Source organism: Cavia porcellus, unplaced genomic scaffold (genome assembly GCF_034190915.1).
Source record: "Cavia porcellus strain 051 isolate PalLab524CR breed Dunkin Hartley unplaced genomic scaffold, mCavPor4.1 scaffold_21, whole genome shotgun sequence".
In the NCBI taxonomy this organism is placed as follows: Eukaryota; Metazoa; Chordata; class Mammalia; order Rodentia; family Caviidae; genus Cavia; species Cavia porcellus.
In genome coordinates this window covers 31,890,717-31,913,342 of record NW_026947504.1, presented here as the reverse complement: position 1 = coordinate 31,913,342, position 22,626 = coordinate 31,890,717, and the positions used below count along the sequence as shown (strand labels likewise).

Sequence of the window (22,626 nt, the reverse complement as noted above, 5' to 3'; positions counted from 1 at the left end):
ACCATGGGAACTGGCTGGTGGAGACTGGGCAGAGCCAGAGTGCTGCCTTCTGAGTAGTGTGGAGCCCAGGCCGGGTGGGAGGAGCAGGTGTGGGCTGAAGACCCTCGGGCCAGGAGCTCCCGTGTCCCTGGCGCACAGGCACTCAGGAAGGGGCTGCCTGTTCCGGAGCCTCTCGTTCTGCTGGCCCTCAGTGGATAGGCTGCTGCTGCCCGGGGGCCCCTCCTGGACACACCTAGAAGCAGTTAATGCTTCCCTAGCCCAGTCAGGGGACACATAAAGCCATCTGTCTGTGTGACTCACAAATGTTTTTCCAGTTGGATTTGTATTTTTATTTTTCAAATCGTGTCTTTAGAGAGTTAAGGTTCCTAGGTTTGCTGTTTTCTTTCCATGTGTGGTTCTGGGATCCAGCACCGGACCTGGGGTGTGCTAGGAATGCTCCACCCCTGAGCTGTATCCCATCTCCTTTGAGCTTCACTTCGTTTAGTTTGCTGTCGTGTGTTTGGCTGTGCTGAGGGTTGAGCCAGGGCCTTCACCCCAAGCTACATCCCCAGCCCTTTTTATTCTTTTGTTCTGAGACCGGGTCTCACCAAGTAGCTGAGCTGCCCAGAATTGGACTCAAACTTGTGATCCTCCTGCCTCAGCCTCCCAAGTGCTGGGATTACACATGTGTGATGTTTCTAGTTTTGATACAATTAGCTTTTTTTGTGTGCTTTCCGTGTAAGAACTAAGAAATCTTCACCTATCCCAAGGTAACAGATTTTCCCTCGTGTCATGTCTTGGAAATTTTTACAGTTCATGTGTCACACGAACGCCTGCATGTTTACATAGAGACATCGGGTCATCCACCTTCGCCGCCGGTTTTATGCCACATAAACCTGTCCTGTGTTCTGTTTTGCTGTCGTTCACCCTCTATGACAGTGATGCTCTAGAATTTGAATCACAAAAATAGCAATTACAACTCTGAAGAGCATTTTAAAATATGGTAGTATTCATACCTTGCAAAACTATTTTCCTGGGCTCACTTGTTTGAATAGTATGTTGTTTCTGGTGTGAGAAGCTGACAGTGTAAATAAGGACCAAAGTGTGTAGTACATATTGGGAAACAGGAAGAAAATGTTCAAACGAGGAGAGAAACAAGGGAGAGGAGGGGAAGAAGGAAGGACAAGAAAAAACAAGAATAGAAGGAAAGATGGAAACAAAGCTTTTGTAAATAAAGAGAGGTTGCAGGGAAGGAGGGAAATGGGGAAAAAAGAAGCAAAACATGTCTGCAGGTACCGGTTCCCTGTGTGAGTGCTGTCGCTATGTATGTCTGCCATGTACCAGTGCAATTTTTAAACACAAAGTAGATATTTTCCTGGGGCAGGAATTATAGCTCAGCGTAGAACACTTGTTAGCATGTGCAAAGCCCTGGGTTAGACCCCAGCAACACACACACGTGTGTGTGTGTGTGTGTGTGTGTGTGTGTGTGTGTGTGTGTGCATGTGTGTACATATTTATGTGTACATATGCGTATTTAATTAGGTAGTTTTGTCTAATGAATTTTGCACTTTAGTACAAGGACACTGCCATGAGTTCCATTGTTCTCCTAAATAGCCACCCTGAGGGGAAAGATGTCTTCTGCTGACAGGTGCTTTTTAATGAGATGTAGAGAGAATTAACATGCCTTCTGTTAGTTGTCTTTGTGCTGAAGCCAGCTTACATGTATTTCATCCTAATAGTTTTAGTTATGCTTTGTGTTTCTGTTTTCTTCTGCAGGAGAAAAATTTCTCAAATGAAAAAAAGAATCTTTTGCAGAAATAAATCAGAAATTGAGGTCGGGCACAGGGACAGATGCCTGTAATCTCAGCACTCGGGAGGATGAGGCAGGAGGATCACCATGTGTTCGAGGCCAGCCTGAACTACACAGTGGCTTCATGGTGAGCCTGAACTACATGACAAGACCCTGTCTCAAATAAAAGAAAAACAACAAAGCAGAAATTCAGATCATGAGTCTAAACATGAAGCTAGCCTTTTGCTTTACTGAGTTATTTTCTAAATCATTCTTTTTTAAAAACAATTTATTATTTACTCTTTATTACTTTATATTCACAGTCTAAAAGATACTTCTTTTCCAGTGGAAAGTTTCAAAATATTTCTGAATGGATCCTAAATGTTTGACACACTATGCACCTTTATCAATTCACAAATCATCTCTAAAAAATTTCTTTCAAAATATAAAAATCTAAATAAAATGATAACATAAATGTGACTTTTTAACTTTCCAGTGATTTCTAGAATAGTTTCTCTCTAGTGAAATATTATCAAGATTTTCCTGCCTAAAACAACAAATAATCTAAGCATGGTGGTACACACCTATAATACTAGCACTTGGGAGACTGAGGCAGGAGGATCTCCAGTTCAAAGCCTCGGTTACATAATGAATTCAAAGACAGCCTGGACCACATATTAAGACCCTGTCTCAAAGAGCCACAAAAAGTAATGAGAGCACCAAGAGAAAGGGGGACAGAATCACACACCTAGCAAGAGTCTCTTTGCCGACCACTTTTTAAAATTCACTGCTAAGATCTGTACTTATTTATGGGATACAGACAGTATTATAATGTAACACACATGTACTGTGGAAAAGTCAAATCAGTCTAGGCTGAAATTTGTCATCCTTCTGCCTCAGCCTCCCGAAGTGCTGGGATTACAGGTGTGTTTTTCTGGGCCAGTTTTTTTTTTTTTTTAATTGCCATTTTGAGACAGGTTCTCAAAAAAAGACTGTCTTTGAATTTGAGATCCTCCTCTGGGTGCTGGGATTGTGGGTACCATCTCGCCTGGCTCTTTTTCTTTTTTTTGGTGGTGGAGGTGGTTGTAGGAATCAAACTCAGGCCCCTAGTATACCAAGCAAGCACTTTGCCACTGAGCTCCATTCTCATTCTCATGTGTAGTGTTGGCTTGATTCTCTTTGTTGGGTTTTTTTTTTCCCCAGTGCTAAAGATATTGTCAGTTTTTATAGCAATGACCACAATAACCACTTATAATCAAATAACCTTTTACAGTCAACCATAAACAGCATTTTGTGCTCTTCTTGTGTATTAGGGGTCAAACCCAAGGCCTCCCACTCACTGGGCAAGCCCTGGTCCCCCAGCCCAAGCTGGGTGCGGTCAGCCCTAGGCCCTGGGTTTGGGCCCTGTGCAGCAGCCCAGTGTTAGGTGCTGGAGCAGTGTGTGCGAGACTGAGTTCAGTGCTTAGTGTGCACAGTAGATACACACGTGCCCGTAGAAGACACTTCCATGGTTTGCATAGTATCATGGTATACTTTAAGTTTTTTACTTTCTCTTTTTATTTTTCTTAATTTCTCTTAATTAGAGCCATGTTTTAATTTGAAATAGCAAGTACACAGTAAGACCTTCCTGAAATGTTAAAATACACAAAGGTAAATTTCAGTATGTCCTGGGGAGATTTTACTTGATCTCAGTATGTGTCTCCTGCCCTCTTTTCTAAGCTTCCCTGTAGTGGTTAAGATGGAAGGACATCCCAGGTGGGAGACAAAGCCTCCAGCCGGTGACACCTGGCATTCCGTGGTGTCTGCTGTGATCACCGGGAGGAAATCTGTAGGCCTCTGGCAGTGAGTGAGAGGGCAGAGAGCCCCCAGGCCCTGAGTGTCACCTGTGTTTCTTCCCTGTGGCAGCCGGGGAACAGGTGACCGTTGGAGTGAGTGTACTCTGCATTGAGCGTGACACAGTGAGCTGGGCATGGTGATGCACCTGTAATCCTGGCCTCTGAAACGCTGAGGCAGGAGGGTGAATTTTTGTACCCAGTCTGAGCAATTTAGCCCAAGCCTGTGTTTACACAAAAAAGTACACAAGGGCTGGGTATGTGGCTCAGTACGTAGGTCCTCAGTTCAGTCCCCTGGGTACATATGTGCACGCATACACACTCACACAAATGACAAAGGGAAGCTGACCAAAGACTAACCCTCAGGGGATCAGTTGGCACCAGAATGAAGGGCAGTGGCAGCTGGGTTGGAAGGGAAGAGTCATCACGGCTCCAAGCTCTCTTTCTAAATACGTGAATATGCTGGGAGGCTGAGGCGGGAGGGTCACTGTGAGCTAGAGGATCTTAGAGTTCTTGCCCACCTGAAATCCTGGAACATCCATTTGTACCACAATAAAAAGTGGCCGTATGAGTGGTATTGTTGACTATGATATGTTAATTTTCAGTTGAGGGCAAGTAGGTAACCAGGTAAGGTAACAGGTTAAGTATCCCTAATTTGAATTTCAAAGTCCAAGATGTGTTGAACACCAGCAGATGTGACAGCTGGAAAAATCCCACAGCACGAGGCTTCATTTTGAGCATAAAACTATCTGATGGGCTTGTATAACATTAGCTTTAAGTTAGGTGGCTAAGGTGAATATGAAAATAAGTGAGTTTTGTGTTGGATTTGGGTCCCATCCCTGAGATAAGGCCCTAGGTATATGCAGATATTCTAAAACCTGAAATACATGTGGTCTCACGCTTTTAGATAAGGGATCCTCAACCCAGAATCCCAAATACGAGGGTTTGGGGTTTTATGTGACACAAAACATCATTTTGCTGGCATTGCAGCTTAGGGCTGGTCCCACGGGCCCCTGTAATGTGATGTGGTCGAGTCTTGGAGTTTTAACCTGCGCTTACTGGAGGGCTCCAGGGACAGAAGTCCAGGAGGGAGTTACTTTTATTTCCACCAGCTTCTAGCTAAACAAGTCGCATTTTCTTCCATTATGGACGTAAGCATCAGACCTTAACTGTTTTAACAGCATTATGACATTATCTGATCCGTTGTTTCCCCCCTTGGACAGTAGATTTTGCTAGCATCATTCTGACACATCAGGACTTCAGAATGGGGTGGTTATTAACCCTGACACTTGTTCCGCTAATTCTTATATTACATTGCTGTATCACCGTGCTTTTGTTTGTGGTACTGGGAGGGAAGCAGTTCACGCATGCCCAGCAAGCACTCCACCCCACGCTGCATTGTCAGCCCTCTGGCCCCTTTGAGGCATGGTCTGGCTGGCCTCAAATTTGGAGTCCTCTTGCCTTGTCCGGTAGGTGGGGTTGCAGGTACGGCCAAGCCACCTGGCTGCAATTCTTTAAATATTTAGATAATTGAGCTACATCATCCTTGGCTTAGTGGTTATTTTATGCATTTAAAAATGATTCTGAGAAAGGTCTGCAGGCTTCAGCAGATTTATCAGAGGCTTTGGTAAGCACCTTGCCCACTCCTGCTCCTGCAGGCCAGTTCTGTGTCTAAGGGAAGGGAAATCCAGAGGTTCTCTTTCCTCTCTGTGAGCATACTTGCCAAGAAGACAGGGTGGCAGTGTGGAAGGGACAGAAGTTTTAAACTCAGGCAGACTGCATTGTATCCGGCCCCTTTGCATTTTGGCCTCATGAATGCAAACAAGTCATTCTTTAAAGGTGCAGCTTCATTTTGTGTGAATGTGTGTAACTGGGATGAACGGAGGACCTTTGCACCTTCACACTGTGCTGCAGCCCAGCCCTTTTGTATTTTAAGACAGGGCCTTGCTAAGGCACTTAAGTTGCCCAGACAGGGCTCAAACCCCCTTTACCTGCATCTCTGCCTAAATCCTCTATGGTGTCCCGGGTGGTGGCACATTGCGGAAGGTGGCTTGCTGCATTAATATACACCATGAAAAGCCATTGGCTTTAACTTTTTTCAGATATTCACAAAGCATTTTCAGTTTTTGTACCTTTAATATATTCCCTCACATTAGCTTTCTAGGGTTGCTATAGCAAATTATCAGACTGCGTAGCTTAAAACCACAAACAAGCCAGGAGTGTTGGCACAGACTGTGACCCCAGCAGTTGGCAGGCTGAGCCAGGCTGGGCTACATAGTGAGTTCGAGGCCAGCCTGACAGCACTAAAGTAAGACCCTGTCTCACACAACAAACCGAGAAATGCAGACATTTATTCTTTCCTAGTTCTAGAGGCCAGAGTTCAGATCAAGGTGTGTGTGGGCCCTGATCCCTGCAGGGTGGTGAGGGAGCGGCCGTCTTTGCCTCATCCCGCTTTGGGTGACATCTAACAATCCCGGTTGTGCTGTACAGATCGTAACACACTGTCTGCCTCAGTCTTCCTGGCACAGTCCCTTCCACTTTCATTGGCACTGTGCTTCCCTGTGCCTCTGAGGATACCCAGCCAGTGGACCAGGGCCTGCCCTGTTTTAACTTGATTAATGTGCAAAGAGCCAATCACGGAATACAGTCACACTCCTGGGTCAGAGGTATATTTTTGGTGACTCAAACAGTGTTTTGGGGGAGCACGGTCAGCCCATACTCCCTGCTAGCAGATTGACCCAGTCCCCTTCTGTATAGGTCAGGCTTCTGAACAGATGCATATAAAATCAAGTTATTTTATGCAAGCTTTTCTTTTTCCCTCGGGTTAGTAACTCATTTTCCCTGTGGCTTCAAAAACTATATTGAAGTATCTTGCTGGAATAACACCCAACACTGACTTTCTGGTTTTGTTACGTAAGAGTCTTGTATAGGAAGAAAATGTGTCCTAGTTACTCGGGAAAGTACTCAGAGTAGACGGAAGGGCAGGAGTTAAGAGGGCTGCAAGCCCGTGACTGTTTGCAGCCCTTTATGACTTGGGTGTGAACTGGCCACTGAGCTGATAACACCAGGGGAGGCTGGCTTGGACAGGCAGGCCTCTGGACGGCCATGCAGAGCCAGATGGAGCTGGAGCACAGTCTGTAAGACACAGCAGTGGCTGCAGAAAGAACATGGACGTGGTGAGCTGCGTGTTCCTGCAGTGTGTCTGCGGGCCACCCCTGCCCACGGCTGAGCCGGAGGTAGGTGTTTATTGGTGTAGACGTCAGTAGTTTCAGGAATAATCACCAACTACACAGCCTGAAATAAACAGGGGCTGCGTTTCCGAAGTATGTGAATTTACTAAAAAAAAAAAAAACCCTTTTTTTAAAGCCAGACATGGTGGCACATGCCCATAATCCCAGCAGCCTGGGAGACTGAGGCAGGAAGATGGCAAGTTCCAGCCTGGCTGGGGAACTTAGCAACTTAGTGAGACCCTGTTTCAAAGTTAAAAATGGACCAGTGGTGGAGCTCAGCACCAAAGGCCCTGAGTTTAAATTCTCTGGCTAAGACTGTAAACTTAAACCTCAGGATGTCCCCACCCTTCCCTCGGCGCGTTAGCTGCCAGTACAGTGGACATTTCACTGCAATCTTGCACATATTCGTGATCTACTTTCTGCGGTTCCGAGAACACTGGTGCTGCAGGCAGAGTGCTGTGTCTTAATGAGAGCTGTGTGCACACTGAAAGTCAGATTTTGGTTTTGTTCTTGACGTGTCCCCAGCGAACAGACAGGGGCTGCTCTGGGGTACAGTGCGTTGGAGGGCTCCCCTGGGTCCTTCACCTGAACTTCCTGGAGCGTTTCCTTATTCTTGGCATGAAAAACAGGCTGTCTTGCGTAAGTGCAAAAACAAACTGAATCTTCTCACCAGAAGGAAAAAAATAAATAGGTAAAACTACAAAAAAAACCCACTCACTGGTTTGTGAGTAGATGATGGCTCGGACTTGGTGGTACAGGCCACAGTAGAAATGGATGTGTTCCTACAGTTTACTTAGGCTGTCTGTCTCATTTGTTCTGGTAGTTTATGTCAGCCATTCACAATAATCTGTTCTTTGTGTGTAATTCAGAAAATAATCGTAACTTTTCTTGGTTTCTCCTATTTTTCCATCGTGGCAATGCTGGGGGAAAAGTGATACATTTTAGGATTAGGTCTTGGAGGCCTGTGAATTAATAGAAGACGGGGGTTGTAGCTCAGTGGTAGAAACTTTGCCTAATATGTGCAAGACCCTAGGTTAAGTCCTCAAAGCCATTAAACAAGCAAACAAAAATGGCAGATTAGCAAAGGAAAGATGTGTGCATATGCAGGTGGTAGGTGTGCAGGAGTTTACAGAATCGTGACCCTGTAGGTGACTAGAGTTTGGATTTTGTTGGTCATCTTAATAGGCTAGAGACAGGACCGGGAAGTTAGGGGGGAAACCAGTACCTGAGGAGAGATAAGGGCTCTCCAGAGAGCCACGGGAGATAAGACAGTTTTGTGTCAGTGGCTACCGGGGTGTGAGTTCTCCTTTGGCTGCAGGCAGGAAGCTCCCAGGAGGAGATTTATGACAGCTGAGCTTTTGGGGAGCTCTGCTTTTAGACACTTTAGAGTTGGGGTGGGGGAGCCCATTCTCAAATGCCTTAGGCTCAGCATAATTCTTCTACTACAGCAGTATCATCGAAGGCAGGAAAGTGGTGTGAGCCTGTGACCCCAGCACGCTGGGAGGTTGAGGCAGGAGGGTTGCAAATTTAAGCCTGACTTGGGCAACTCTGCAACTGGTTCAAAAAATAGAGAAATTAAGGTGGGGACCAATAGTATCATCTGGACTCCTGCTGTGGTGAAGGCAGCATTCCAGGGAGTAAAATCAACACAGGCCATTGCTGGAACCTGTGGGAGACAGCGGAAGACCTGACCAGATGTGCCCGCCTGTGGGTGCCTCTGCTGGCATTCACTGGTGGTGCCCCTGGCCATGTGGCTTCCCTTCTTTGTCTCCATCTGATTGGAAAATCGAGGAGGCTGGAGTGGAGATAGAATGTCCATGGTCCCTCCCTGTGTCCAGGCTCTTGGCCACATCCGCCGTGGTGTGTGCAAGGCAGGTACTCTGCCCCAAGCCACACATTCCTGGAGGAGACATTTAGTCAGGGTGACCTGAGTGCACCCTTCCGCTCTACTCCAGCCCCGGCCAGCCTGGGGTAGTGAGGGGTTGCCAGGCTGTGTCATACGCTGCTTTCTGGCACGCATACCTTTGCCTGCCTTGTCCCTCCTGTGCTGTGGCCTGTGGCCCTTTTGTGGTAGAGGCCCTTTTCCATCCTCATCACTGTCCGGGAAGTTTGTATTTGTAATCCCGTTGAAACATTATTGGAATCCTGGCGAGTTAATTCCAATTTACCACCTCCAGCAAGAATAAAGACACTGAGACAATTTTACAGGTAAGGACAGCCAAGGGGTCCTGAGTCCAGTCCAGGTGAGGGTTTACGGAACAAAGGCTGCAACCCAGGGCCTGACCTGGATTTTATTATTCGTGAAAGAGGGATGGCTCAAGATGAATGACTGCGAGTATGCGGGAATTACGTGAGTGCTGGGAGCTGGGCTGCTTAGGAGGCAGAAGCACCTCTGCAGTGTGCAGGGAGGGATATGCAGAAACACCGATCTGCATAAACAATCAAGGAAGCATTTAATGTTTAGGGGGCTGTTGCTTCAGTTTCTGATGTATAAACTTTTGTGCCCCGGGACGTCATAGCCTCGAGACTTGAACTCAGCTGACAATCTTGGAGCTGTTGGCTCTGCCGTCCTGCTGGGCTCAACCTTTTAGAGGGAGACACTGACATGGGGAAATAATCAACTGTTGGCTGGCTTTAAAGTTACGCGTCAGCACCTCAGCCAACTCTGTTTACACTGCTTAGACCAGTTAAAGGGAAGAGGAACCAGCTTACCCAGCTCTGCACATGGAGACATGGCCAGATTTAGCCAAAGGAGAGCCGTCCAGGCAGTCTCCATATTTTGTTTTTATTTTAAAGAACACATGGAGATGGAAGGAGTGTGGGCATGTGGCCAAGCTCTGACACAGCCCTCCTTTGTGGCCAGACTCTGAAGGACCTGCTGGAGCAGCTAGCTTCTGCCCATCTACAGAGTGACAGCTCACTGCTGCCAGTGAGGCCTCAGCGCTCTCGCACTGAGAGCAGTTGCAGAAGCGATGGGAGAGGTGCGATCTGCCTGCAGTTGCAGGGCTAGCTGGAGGTCCCCCGGGAGTGAGTGACCCAGTCTGCCCGATTCTAAGCTCCTGTCATCCTAGCCCACTGTGTGGCCTCTGAAAGAATCATTTGAAACACCGGGTGGGCTTGGGTGACACAGCCCTTGCCCTGCGCGTGCTGTGCCCTCAGTGCCCGCCCCAGCAGCTCCCCACAGCAGAAAGGATCCTGCCTCACTGAGAGTCACAGAATCTGAGCCATGAGCTGGGTCTGCTCTGAAATCAGATTCAGAAAGCATAGCTGGGATTTGGCAAAGCCCACACATCTAGTCGGTAGCCTCACCTAGTTCTCTGGCTCCCAGTTCTACAAGGCCCTTAGCTTGAGTCCCACCAGCTCTGGACTCAATCATCAGCGCCTCCTGTTATTAAATAGCAAACATGGTTGACAGAGGGTGCCACCGGCTAGCCCTGGCTCGTGGCATGCGCTTCTGTGGCCCTGTAGCTCCCTGTACTGTGGTGTCCACCACAGTTTAGAGTTCATTTTGCCAGCTTGACAGTGGTGCTGGTTTTCTTCATCTCTTTCCTAGCTCATCACTGATGGGCAGACATCACTACTTAAACTACGGTTTCCAGTCAGCCTGGAAAGAAAGATGGATTTGGTTCTTTAACCCATGCAGCAGTTACATCTTCATTGTCAATTGCACAAATAATTGTTTTAGGTAAAGGAATAAATCGAGAGAGTCTGAAAAAAATTAGAAAACATAAAAAGAGAGCCCAAGGTAAGGTAAGGGGAATGGGGCCAGGCGTCCATTCTTCATTCCCTGCTGCCTGCGTCTTGAAGCTCACCTAACCTGTTCGCTTTGGAAAGGTTGTGACTGGTGAACCCTGGAGGCCGGGCTCATCCCAGGAAGAGGAGAGGACTGATGCAGCCAGAATCTCCAGGAGGAAATGGAGCTCAGGGAGGAGGATCAGACCACGGCCGCTGTCCGACTACAGCCAGCTGGCCAGCCGAAGCTCGTCCATTCCTGAAGACACTGTCGCTGCGCATCCGCAGAGCGAGGACTACATGGATGGGCCACCTCCAGCACACGTGGCCTCCATCGGGCCTGCAGACCAGGCCTCAGCAGGCTGCCCTCGAGGAGGCCGGAAAAGACGCCCCATTTCTGTGATCGGAGGGGTCAGCTTGTATGGCAGCACCCAGGCAGAGGAGATGGCGAGCCTTCTGACCCAAGTAAGATCTGTGCACCTCCGACACTGCCTGGCCAGCTCCCTGGCCGCTGTCCTCCTGCTCAGACTAAACTGGAAGCTGCTTTCCTCTAACACTCCAAGATGACCTGTCCACTCACAGCCTTTTCTTCCTGACCAAAAACATGCATGAACTCGAAACTAACCTTCTAAAATCTGGACGCCTTCTCACTAATCTTTCTTTCCTGGCATCTCAGATTAGACATGAAACAAGTTGGTCCTTATTTCTGAAAAACTTGCAATTTTTTCCAGGAAAAAGTAGCAGGACATATTTAGTGAGCATCCTGAGACAAGTGAGTCTTTAAACACAAAGTGTTTCACTGTTAAAATGTAAAGATAAGAAAACAAAAAAGAAATGGGAGGGCTGGGAGGTAGCCCTGTGGTATAATGCACTGCCCTGCATTCCATTCCCAGCACTGAAAATAAAAAGAAAACAGTAAGGGAAAAAGTGATTCCCTGTCACCGAAGAAAATCTGTTCATTGTCCTTTATATCATGCCTGGGATCCAAGGCAGAGCCTGGCATGTGCTAAGCCATCCCTGTGTCCCCAGCTCTTCTCTCTGTCTCTATCTCTGTCTCTCTGTCTCTCTCTCTCTGTCTCTTTGGGTTGCAGTCCTGCAGCTGGTTTGATAATAAACATTTTCTATTGGTCCCTTAGTATATTTTAAATATTTATCAAGTGCCCAGGGAGCACTCTTGGCCACATTCTGGAGAAGTTCATACTTTTTGTCAAGGCCAAAACTGCAACTGTGGTCAGATATTCACAGAGCACTCTGTGAGAGGTACATATGCCCAGCTCCATTTTTAAAAACTTGCTAGTGGTGTCTTAACCTATGAAAATCTATTAAAAGGGGAATTTTATGTTAGTCTTGGATGGCGTGTTGGCAGTCTCCCTAAAAGCCCAGCCCAATGCCTGTGTGTAAGAAGCACTCCAAACTTCTTGCTGAACGCAATTGTGTTAAGTTCAATTCTTAAAAACAAAGTTAAAGAATAATACAGATCTTTAAGCTTCTGCTGCTTAAGATGCTCAGCCTGATAGGAAATAATTCTGAACTAAAGCAAACTATACCCTACTTTAAGCTGGAAAGCAATATATGGAATATCTAGAGCACTTGGAAAAGATTTCACTTCAGAGCATCAGAAAGAAGTGCAGTGAAATAGCTTCCTGCCCTTAGGAAGTAGTTTAACTTTGGGAGTCAAGTCTAGAAAGCATTTGCTAAACCCTAAGGAAAGCAAGAAGCACGCAGATCGCTGATGTGTGGTGATGGACAATTGGAAGGGCATGACTCAGAATCCCAGAGAGACCAGGGCACATACGAGGAAAACCAACTCTTAATTGTTTTGCTAAATTTTTTGTGGCACTGGAGAAGAAGCCTAAGGCTTGCACGTGCTAGACCAGAGTGCCACCATGAGCCACATGTCCAGCCCCCCACACCGACTCTTGAACCTGGGACCTTTTCACTGAGCTACATCCTCAAAGGCCCCTTAAAATTTGTATTTTGAGATAGGGTCTTGCTAAGTCTCTCTGTTGATGGGGCAGACATGGTTTGAATTTATGATCCTCCTGCCTCAGCATCTCAGAATACAGGGCTTTAGGTGTGTACCACTACACGTGGCCCCAAAACTAACTCTTTGTAATGAAGTTCAGATGGGCCTGGTGCTGTACACTGGTGATTCCAGCTACTTGAGAGGCTAAAGCAGGAGGACTGCCAACTGCAGACTGGTCTAGTCAATTTTGTGGGCCCCGTCTCAAGGCAAAACAGAGAGCCAGAAGATGTAGCTCAGTGCTCCCTGGGTACAGTCTCCAGTGCTTCAAAGCAGCAGCAGCAGCAGCACACACCGAACTCCACCGCCCTGTTAGTTTCTTTAGATCCAGAAGCCTGTGTGGGGGTGGAGGCTCCCGGAGAGGGTCTGCAGGAGATAAGGCTGAGGAAGTACTGAACCGGGGCTGCAGTCTGTGCCTGCCTGGGGCCTGGGGCCTCTTCTGCTTCCTGTGGAGGCTGCTCCAGCCCAGCCTCCTGCCCCTGCAGCTGCGCGAGAACCCCATCCCCGCCGGAGTCTGCCTCTCTGCTCAGGGCTCTCCGCTGCCTCTCCACCTGGAAGTGAGATGGGGCTGCCAATGGCTGCTAGAATCTTACCTAACGCTTTACCTAACACATCCCGAGTGCCCTGCAGCCCGCAGCTCTCAGCAGGCTCGGGAAATGCCGGTTCACATCTGAAGGGCTGCGAGGTGAGAAGGCTCTGCAGCCTGCTGCTTGTGGGAGCTGCGACTTCCTGGCACCTCCTCACAGCTTTGTGCTTTCCTCCCACAGCCCAAAGCCAGGCCTCCTCTGCCCTCGCACCAAGTGCCACCCTACAAGGCCGTGTCGGCCCGGCTGCAGCCCTTCAGCTTCTCCCGGAGCACCCCCATCGGGCTGGACCGTGTGGGCCGGCGGCGGCAGATGCGAGCGTCCAATGGTGAGTGTGTCCCTCGGGACTGGCGGGGGCCGGGTGGCCACTGCTGACCCCAGCTGCCCAACTGGAACGGGGCCTGAGGTACCCAGGCAACGGGCACTTTCCCCTGCTCCCTGGTCCGCTGGCTCAGCGCAGCAGGAGGAAGTGTCATCTTTGTGGCTATGAGATACCCCCCCCCACTCTGAATCCATCAAGTTGCCCCACTATGGTGCCTGTGCGCCTGACTTTCTGGAAGGGACATTCCGGTGGGGCGAGGGCCTCAGACTACAGATCCCAGAGCCGGGCTCTGCAGAGCTGTGGGGATGAAGCCTGCTCCGGGCTCTCTTGGCCTGTGGTGGCCTCAGGCCTTCCGCGGCTGGTACGTGTGTCCCCAGCTATGCCTTCCTGCTAGTGGGGTACTGCCTGGTGTGTGTGCCCATCTTGGGGATTTCACATATAAATAGCCTGTTTCAGTGATGGTTAAGTTTTTAGGGTGTTTGGTGATACAGCCCACTATGGTACGCGTACCACAGGGTTTGCTACCATTGACTGCTTTTATCCCTTGTGTAACACCTTGTTTGTGTTTGTGTATTTATACAGACAGTGCCAGGGATTGAATCCAGGGCCTTGGTGCTGAACAGCAGCCCTCTTCCCTTTAGTTTGAGATGGGGGTTTGATAAGTTGTCCAGACTGGGCGGAAACTCGTGATCTGCCCTAGCCTCACAGAGGGCTGTGATCACAGATGTGCACCGCCATGCCCAGCTGGAAATTGAGGTTTTTGTTGGTGTGTGTGTTTAGGATTCTTTTGCTGAACGGCAACAGAGCTAGCTCTGGCTGGCTTCAGCAAAGGAGAATATGTTACAGGGTGTCCATGCTTCCGACGGATGGCTGGACACAATGGCCAGTGGGGCTGCTCCCAGATCGGAGGAGCCATCACTGGTATGTGGTGCAGGACTGCTGCCACACCTCTGTGGGAAGGTGTCGGTCCAGTCCCAGTGTGCCTGGCTGGCCCCCTTGCTTCTGTCCTTCAGCAGGTGTTAGGGTTCCTTGTTCAGCAAGGCTGAGGGCACAGAGGCATGGCAGTCCTGCTGGTGTGAGGGACAGGAGCAGCTCTGCTGTGGGATCACACACTCCTGCACACACACACTCACAGATGAGGGCCTGCCATAGACCAGGTAGTAGTGGTGAGCTGACCTTCGGTCACTTAACACCCTTGAGAGGAAAATAAATTATCAAGGATGTAGGGCTGTAAAGGAAATAATGCAGGCTAGGGGACCTCGTTTCTGGATGAGTGTCATTCACACGGTACCCTTATGCTAGGTGCCACAGGAAACCCTCTCCTTCCTTCCCTGGGGACCTCCAGGGGTTCCTCCAAACATGCGATGCTCCCTCCAGCTGGCCACACAGCGTTTCTGAGTGTTTCTGCCCCATAGCAACACCACCTGCAACACCACTGCAGCCTGCAGGGTGGAGGGAAAGGGCACACTGTGTAAATACTCAGGCCTGGCTCCGGGGAGGCACCTAGCAGGTTAGCCAGGCTCTAGATAGACTGTGCAGCGGGGTGTGAGGACCGAGCAGGAGACAGCGAGGCAGGGCCTGGAGGAGGAAGGATGCTGGGAATGTTGAGCCCTGGCAGAGCAGCAGGAGCTCAGTGTGTCCAAGACACAGCACAGGGGTTGATGAGACTGGAGCCTAGCCCCGGAACGGGGGACAGGACTGCAGTCAGGGAGCCAAGGCCGCACAGGGAGGTAGTGAAGAGTGCCTGGGAACAAGAGGGTTCTGGGTCTGTGCCCTGAGGAAGGGAGACTGGTGGGGAAGCTGTTGCCACGTCTGGATGAGCAGCCATGGTGGTAGTGAGCACGAGGCCACCCACGTTTCCTGGGGGTGCAGCTCCCCGGGATGGGGAGAAGCCACATCGAGTAGCCAGAGCAGCCAACACTCTCCCATGGGGCGCTGGGCGGGAAGAAGATGTTTTGTAAGGGCATCATGAGGCAATCAGAGAAGCCACTTCTGCGTTTGCCTGAAGTTTCCACTGTGGGCGGGAGGCAGCCAGCAACTTGGTCATGGGTCTAGAGCGTGTGCCCAGGCTGCCTCGTGGGCATGAAGCAGTCCCTGGGGAGGTCCAGGAGAGGCCACACTGAGGAAGCAGCACAGGCTGCCCTGCAGCAGTGACACACGACTGTCTCCTATTATGAAAAGGGTTTACTACTGTGACTGGCTTGCCACTGCTGGGTCTCTGCAGGAACCATCACGTTAACTGTGTTGGGGGGCACTTCCTGTGGTTTAGCCCGCTCTCAGCCCTGGCTCTGCCTCTGTGGCATTTGTAGTTGTGAGGATTTTCTGGTTTTTTTTTTTTTTTTTTTGCTTGCTTGCTCCCTTGTTTGTTTTTGATTTTGTGAGACAGGGTCTCAGTATGTAGCCTAGGCTGGCCTGGAGCAGGAGGCAATGCTCTGCCTCAGCCTCCAGAGTGCTGGAATTACAGGCACGAGTCACCCCACACCACACCATTTGATTTTGAAACATGGTTTTACTGTGTAGTTCAGGCTGGTCTTGAATTCACTGTACAACCCAGGCTGCCCTCAATCTGGAGATCCTCCTACCTGAGCCTCCTGATTTTTTGTTTTGCTTCGATTTAATGGACCCACTGAGCAAACCTTCAAAATGAAGATATTCAGTGATACCTGTACAGTAAAGTCTGCATGTTTACTTCTTTACACATTTATTTATGTGAGGCTGAGGATGGAACCTGGGACCCTGTGCATGCTAGACAGGTGCTCTGCCACTGAGCTATATTACAGACTAGAGAGAGACAGATAGTTCTCCTGTGGGAAGGAAATCAAGAGATGGGGTGGATTGGGGGAGGTCAAAAAAGGAATGCAGGTGTCTTGTGTACACACACCAGCTCCACACAAGGAATGCAAACAGTTTGTACTACAACATACTCTGATAAAAATTTTAAAATAATCTCTTTTGAGGTAATGATTCATGTGGGACATTTATCTTCACGTGCTTTGAGTGTCTGCAGATACAGCTGGTCATACCCCTGCCTCAAACCAGTGGTTATCAGTGTTACCCTTTCCACGTTGTTGCAAGCCAAGCTAAGTCTTTGCTGAGGCCAGACGAGTGGTACACAATTGTAATCCCAGTTCTCTGGGAAACTGAAGCAGCCAGATCTGAGAGTTCGATCCCAGCCTGGACAATTTAGTCACTTAGCAAAATCCTGTCTCAAAAAGAACAAAAAAAAAAAAAGGCTTTAGTATTAGATCACTGGGGCACGGACTTTAGGTAAGCAATGGAAGGTCCCCAGAGCCCTGGGGGAGGCAGGGAAGAAGACTTTAATAATCGGACAACTGCTCTAAGGTGACCTGGCTTCCACTTCCAGCTCTCTGAGTCCAGGTGTTGAGCAAGGGCTCTGGGTTTCACTGTCCTGCAGCTCCCCAGGTTGTCCTCGGCTGGCCTGGAGATGTCCTGTTCCGTAGACAAGTCAGTGCTTTAATCAGGTTCGCCCCCATTTTGTTCCTGGGGCCCAGAAATATGTGAGGCACAAGCAGCAGTCCTGTGAATCAAACCATTCTGATGACCGACCCAGCCCTGCTGCCCCAGAGGCTCAGTGCCCTATCCCCATCGAAGCCAGGAAAGGCCGGCAGCATGTTGCCTATAGAAGGTATCATCACCATCTTCTGCTTGGGGGCACAGAGCTGGCGTGGTGAGGCCCACAGGATAGACCTCCTCCAGCAGCTGTGTCCTCTCACTCCCAGGGGTTCAGCACGTATCCACCAAGGCCTAGCACAGCACCACAGTTTAATACAAACTGACTCTAAGGGCCTTGCTTGTGTTCATTCGTGTATGAACCTGGTCAGATGCCAGTACCAACAAACCAGCTCACTGTTAGATCACTGGGAAGGCCGAGGATGTGGCTCCAGGGTCAGTTGCTTACCTAGCATGTGTGGGACCTTGGGTGGAATCCCACCACTGAAAATGAGCGTCATCATCATCATCATCATCATTATTATTATTATTATTAAAGGCAAGTGGGGAACTTATTATAATGACCCAATACTTGGAGACATGAAAGAATTATTAAATTTGTTAGTTGGGATGATGACATACAACTAATTTTAGGTTGTTTATTCAAAATCTTTATTGAAATATTCTCTGCATAAATAAGAGATTAATTTCAGAATACTTCAGAAAAGTTGGGAAGAGATGGTTGAGACAAATTTGGTAAAATATATTTATCACATTACCTGTGTAAACTTTTCTATAGTAAAAATCTTGAAAGATGATAACAGCACAGAAAAAATAACAGTGCCTTCCTTCCTTCCTGGTCACAGGCTCTCAAAATCTGTAAGAAGTACCCAGGCAGAGGAAGTACCAGTGGCCATTCAGTCCCCAGCCCTACAAAAAGGGATGGAGGGAGGGAGGCCCCACAGCGACCCTTTCCTCAAAATACAGGAATGCAGCATTAGCTGTTAGATTTTCTTTTTTCAAGAAACTTTAAAGCCCTCTCATTTTTAAGGAAGTTCTTCCTGCCAAAATTTGCAGCACCTCCGTGTCTTTTTAGCAGTTGGCACTTTTGTTTTGCTCTATGTAATGAAACAGGCTTGTCTCCGAGGTTTCCATACCGTATACGTAGTGTGTGGGTGTGCGTGTGCATGAGTGTGTGTGTGTGTGTGTGTGTGTGTGTGTGTGTAGGAAGGTCACATGAACAGGCCAAGTGCTGTTTATCTGCTGCGAGGGTGTGGTACTTGAGATAAGAGAATCAGGGTAATGAATCACAGTGGCACTTGTCAGTGCCTCTGTAAAGTTCACCGGTAGCCAGGCGTGGTGGTGTGAACCTGTATCTTGGCAATGGGAGGACCGTGAGTTCTAGCCCAGCAGTTTAGCAGCTCGGCTAGGCCTGGTCTCACAGTGTAAATAAGCCGGGGATGGAGCTCAGTGTGAAGGTGCCGCAAAAACGAACAAAAGTGAAAGAGTAAAGTTTGTTTTATTTCTTTTGGGTGCTGGTGATGGAACCCAGGACCTCACCTGTCCTAAGCAGGTGCCTTCCCACAGAGCCGCTCGCCACATCCAACACTGCTGTTCCATTGGCATCAGGATTTAGGATTCTTGGGTTTACACAGGGCACCTCTGCTGTTGGAACTGTCTCGGGGTGTCATCTTTGCTGTTTGTTTCTTTGTCCTCCTCCTTCTCCTTTTCCCCAAGCTTTGATTCTCCTTTCTGTTTGCCTTTTGTTCTCTGCCTTCTTTGTGTTTTGCTTTTAGACTGTTTTACTGCATAGCCAGGCCAGCTTCCAGGGTGCTACCCTCCCGACTCAACCTCCTGAGGGCTGAGGTTATGTGCATGCACCACCATGCCCAGCTCCTGTTTTGGTAAATGAAGCTTTTCTTCTGCATTCAAGACCATGTATCTTATCATAAACTCTGTAGTCCAGGCTGGCCCTGCAGCCACTGTGGAGCCTGGGCTTCCCTGGAACTCATGATCCTCCTGCCTCTGCTGAGTAAAATGCTCTCCTGAGGGTTAGAAATGTGTAAATAGGTTAGGTAGGTTACATCAGATCAGGGTTGGGTTTGGGTTTGGGTCTTTTTGAGACAGGGTCACCCTGTTAGCCCAGGCTGGCCTTGAGCTTGCAGCACTTCTCCTGCGTCAGTCTCCCAAGTACTGGCCACCATTCCCAACTGATAAATTGGCTTTTGGAAAATTCCTAGCTTATTTAAATAATTCCTCAGTTTGTTCATTTTATGGTTCAGTTTTTCTGCTAGGAAAGGGAATCAAATCAAACCAGTGCAGCCCTCTAGTGACCCGCATCTCCTGGTCTTCACCAGCCGGGTGTAGCGGAATGGCTCACCTTTATGAAACTCAGCCACAGCCCCTGGTCCATGGTGAGGGGGTCGTTTTGGAACAAGGTCTCCCTGTGTGTGCAGCCCAGGCTGGCCTCAGGCTCCATCTTCCTGCCTCAGCCTCCCTCCTGCAGGATGACAGGAGCAGCAGCACGCCCAGCCTGGCCCACGCTGCTCGTTAGGACCTGGCTGGCACTCTGACATCTGAAGGTGTGTTAGATGTAGATAAAGGATTGATCTACAAGGACATGGCTGTTGCTGTTCCCTGCGCAGCACAGTGCAGTGACCCACTGTGCTAGGCGTTATCCGTCACCAGGTGACAGACACACAAGGACTTGTGCAGGTCCCATCTAAGCCCTGCACCTTTCGATGGGAGGGACATATCAGGTAGATGGGGGAGACGGGTGTGCTGGCCACGCTGTCTGGGGCATAGCTCACAGCTGACAGTTGACAGGGCAAGGAGGACTATTTAAAAATTTGCTTCAAGGTTTTCCGGATTCTGTTGTCAGTAACAAAACAACTAAAATGTGTCACAAATACACTAAAGTTGAGCCCTGTTTTTACCACAGTCTTTAAAAGTTTTTACTGGCGTGGGTCACGCCTATAATCCCAGCACACTGGGAGGGTGAGGCAGGAAGGTTGCAAATTCAAGCCCAGGCTAGGCAATTTAATGAGACCCTTCTCAAGATAAAAAAGTGACTGAGGAAGTAACTCAGTGCAGAGTTACTAAGTTCAAACCCTCATAAAACAAAACCAAAAAACCCACAAACAAACCCCTGCAAAAGAGAGCATAACATCTTATGAATCAGTATAGAGAATAAGAGACTTCAAATTACAAAATAGATTTCTTAGTGATTAAAAACCGTGTATACTGCGTTTGTCCTTTGTCCACAGGAAGAAATCTAGAACCATTTTTTTTTTTTTTGAAATCTAGAACCATTATAAAGAAATATTCCATTCTAAAAGAGACGTTGGTGCTTTCTGCCTGCTTCCCCCACAACTGTGCATCTCCAGGTGCAAAGAGCAGGCAGGGTGTTTGCAGAGCGAAGCCAGGTATGAGCAGTGCGCGTCCTGGTGAACTTGCTGCGGGCCTACTGCGAGGAGCCGAGCCTTCCATCTGGGTCAGCGGTGAAGAGCGTCCACAGGCTTTAGCCCCCGCCTGCCTCCTCTCTCAGCCTGGCTTGGCCTGTGCCCTCTTTGTATCTGGCAGGGGTGCACAGGTGAACCGCAAAGGGCAGGATGCCTTGCTGCAGAGCTGCTTAGTGTGGCAAAGGCCCGGGCAGTAGTGACTGAGCTGGCCGGCCTTGTGGGCATCTTAGGGTACCTGTGTTCCTCCTCCTGGTTACGGTATGGGCTAGTCCTGCGCCACTGATGCTAATGAGCCCCTGTGCCCCTGTGACCTGCCCCATAACCCACAACCTGCCTTGGTTGCCTCCTCAGCTGAATGGCTCTCACTGTACTAGTAAGGTTGGTTTACCTAAATTTTGAAAAACCAGCGTTTTCCACTATGTGTTTAAGGCCCAGGAATTCCAAAGTACAGTTGGGGGTTGTCATTCATGAGTGACTTGTTTTCTAGACAGGGTCAGGGTATGTACCTTGCAGTGTACTTCAGGCTGGCCTGAGGCTCACAATACTCTTCCTGTCTCAGCCTCCCAGTGCCGGGATTACAGGCGTGCACCCCCCCAAGCCCAGCTCATGATGACATTCTTTCCACTAGTGTGAGTCCCAGTTCTTCAGGGTGATTTCATAGTGAAAACGAGAATGGCTCAGAAATAGAAAAGGTTTAATCAGGAACTGCTATTGGATGTAAAAAAAAAAAAAAAAAAAACAACCAACATTATTATATGTTGATAAGCTTGCAATTATCCTTCGGAGATACTGCACTGTTAGGCCGTAATGGAAACAAGCTGCTCTTTCTGAGTTAGGATTTATTGGTTTATTTTGCAGGTGATGCCTTGGGTGGTTTTTGTTATTTTTGTTTGTTGAGCTTTTCTTTTAGTTTTTCCTCCGATTATTAATTTGTGAGCTGGATTTTAAATGTGCTCCTGAAGCACCTCTAAAGATGGCTCCTGGGTCCGGACTCAGTCCACGGGCGTATTATATCTGTGTCGCAGTGCGGGTCCCTGCTGCAGCTAGAGGGTGTGCCACACAGACTAGCTGTGTGAAGTCTGTGATCAGAATCAAGTCTGAGAGCTGGAGAATCCCCAGAAGATGCGTGGGAAGCAGGACTCCGCTGTGGTGAGGATCTGCGCACGCAGAGGGCAGGGGCCAATGAAAGGAAAGTGCTCCTCAGCCGAGGCAGCAGAGTGACCAGGGCAGAGCCTGGCAGCGGTACGCAAGCCGGGCAGCCGGGAGCTGCCCTCCACCACCCTAGTGACTGCACCTGAGGCACAGCGGGCAGAGGCCCGCAGCCTGCCTGGGCCGCTCACCGTGCTGCCTCACCATCCACTGTGCCCCTCCCTGGAGTAAGGGGCAGGACCCTGGTCCCGTTCACTGTCGTATCTATTGTGATTATAGAACTCATTTAGGTCTGTACACAAATAAAATGTAAAGTGAGACTAAAATGAGAAAATGAAGTTGAACACTGAAAAGCCTCAATAAAAATGAATTGCTTAAAATATCAGGCAAGAATGGACCGCTTGGACAAGGGAAAAATCAAAGCGTCCTGCACACAGGTTGCCTGGCTTCGCTGCTGTACTTTAAACACTGGCTCTGGATGTGGACACAGTGGCACAGTCTCTGATCTGGGCACTTGGGAGGCCAAGCAGGAAGATTTCCATCAACTCAAGGCCTGTTTGAGCTCCACAGTGAGTTCAAGGTCCCCTGGACTATGCAGGGAAAGCCTGATAAAAAACAAGAAGGCAGATCTGGAGCCTTACCTGGACAATGCATTATGGACACGGGTAGGCGAGTACAAGGAAAACTCACGGAGTTCCAGCTTGATGGCGCTTGGGAGCCTCTGTCCTGTGCACGACAAAGACAAGTAGTCTCACCTTTGAGTTAAAATGCATGGATGGATCAGGTTTGGGGTCAGGACTTTCAGGCAGTGGGTGGCTCCAGCGGGAGGCCGCCTCTGTGGATCGGAGGCTTTGGCCATGCTCAGGGTGAGATGGATGGACCTCAGGCCAGTCTGACTGGAGACCTGGCTGTGAGGAGAGCCTGGGCCAGCAGGAAGCACTGGGGGGTTTAAATGGGTGAGACAGAAGATTTGCATTTTAGAGATCACTGGCTAATTGTGGAAGGAGGGGAGGAGTCCAGTGCCTGGAGGAGTGGCCACAGAGGCTTGCTCTAGGAAAATGACCAAAGCCCAGAG

The 22,626-nt window shown here is 49.0% G+C and overlaps 1 protein-coding gene across 6 annotated transcripts in view; it reads left to right on the top strand.

Moving 5' to 3' along the window:
- The window catches only part of Spata13 (spermatogenesis associated 13), a 289,653-nt gene that overhangs the window by 231,786 nt on the left and 35,241 nt on the right, over positions 1–22,626 (top strand). For 3 of the 6 annotated variants that reach the window (XM_063232518.1, XM_063232521.1, XM_063232519.1), the window contains 2 exons: positions 10,665–11,027; positions 13,353–13,497. In XM_063232518.1, coding sequence (XP_063088588.1) covers positions 10,665–11,027; positions 13,353–13,497 — 508 coding nt within the window. Of the gene's footprint in view, positions 1–6,564; positions 6,837–10,664; positions 11,028–13,062; positions 13,271–13,352; positions 13,498–22,626 lie in introns of those variants that run through there. The other 3 variants (XM_063232522.1, XM_063232523.1, XM_063232520.1) reach the window with 3 other exon arrangements.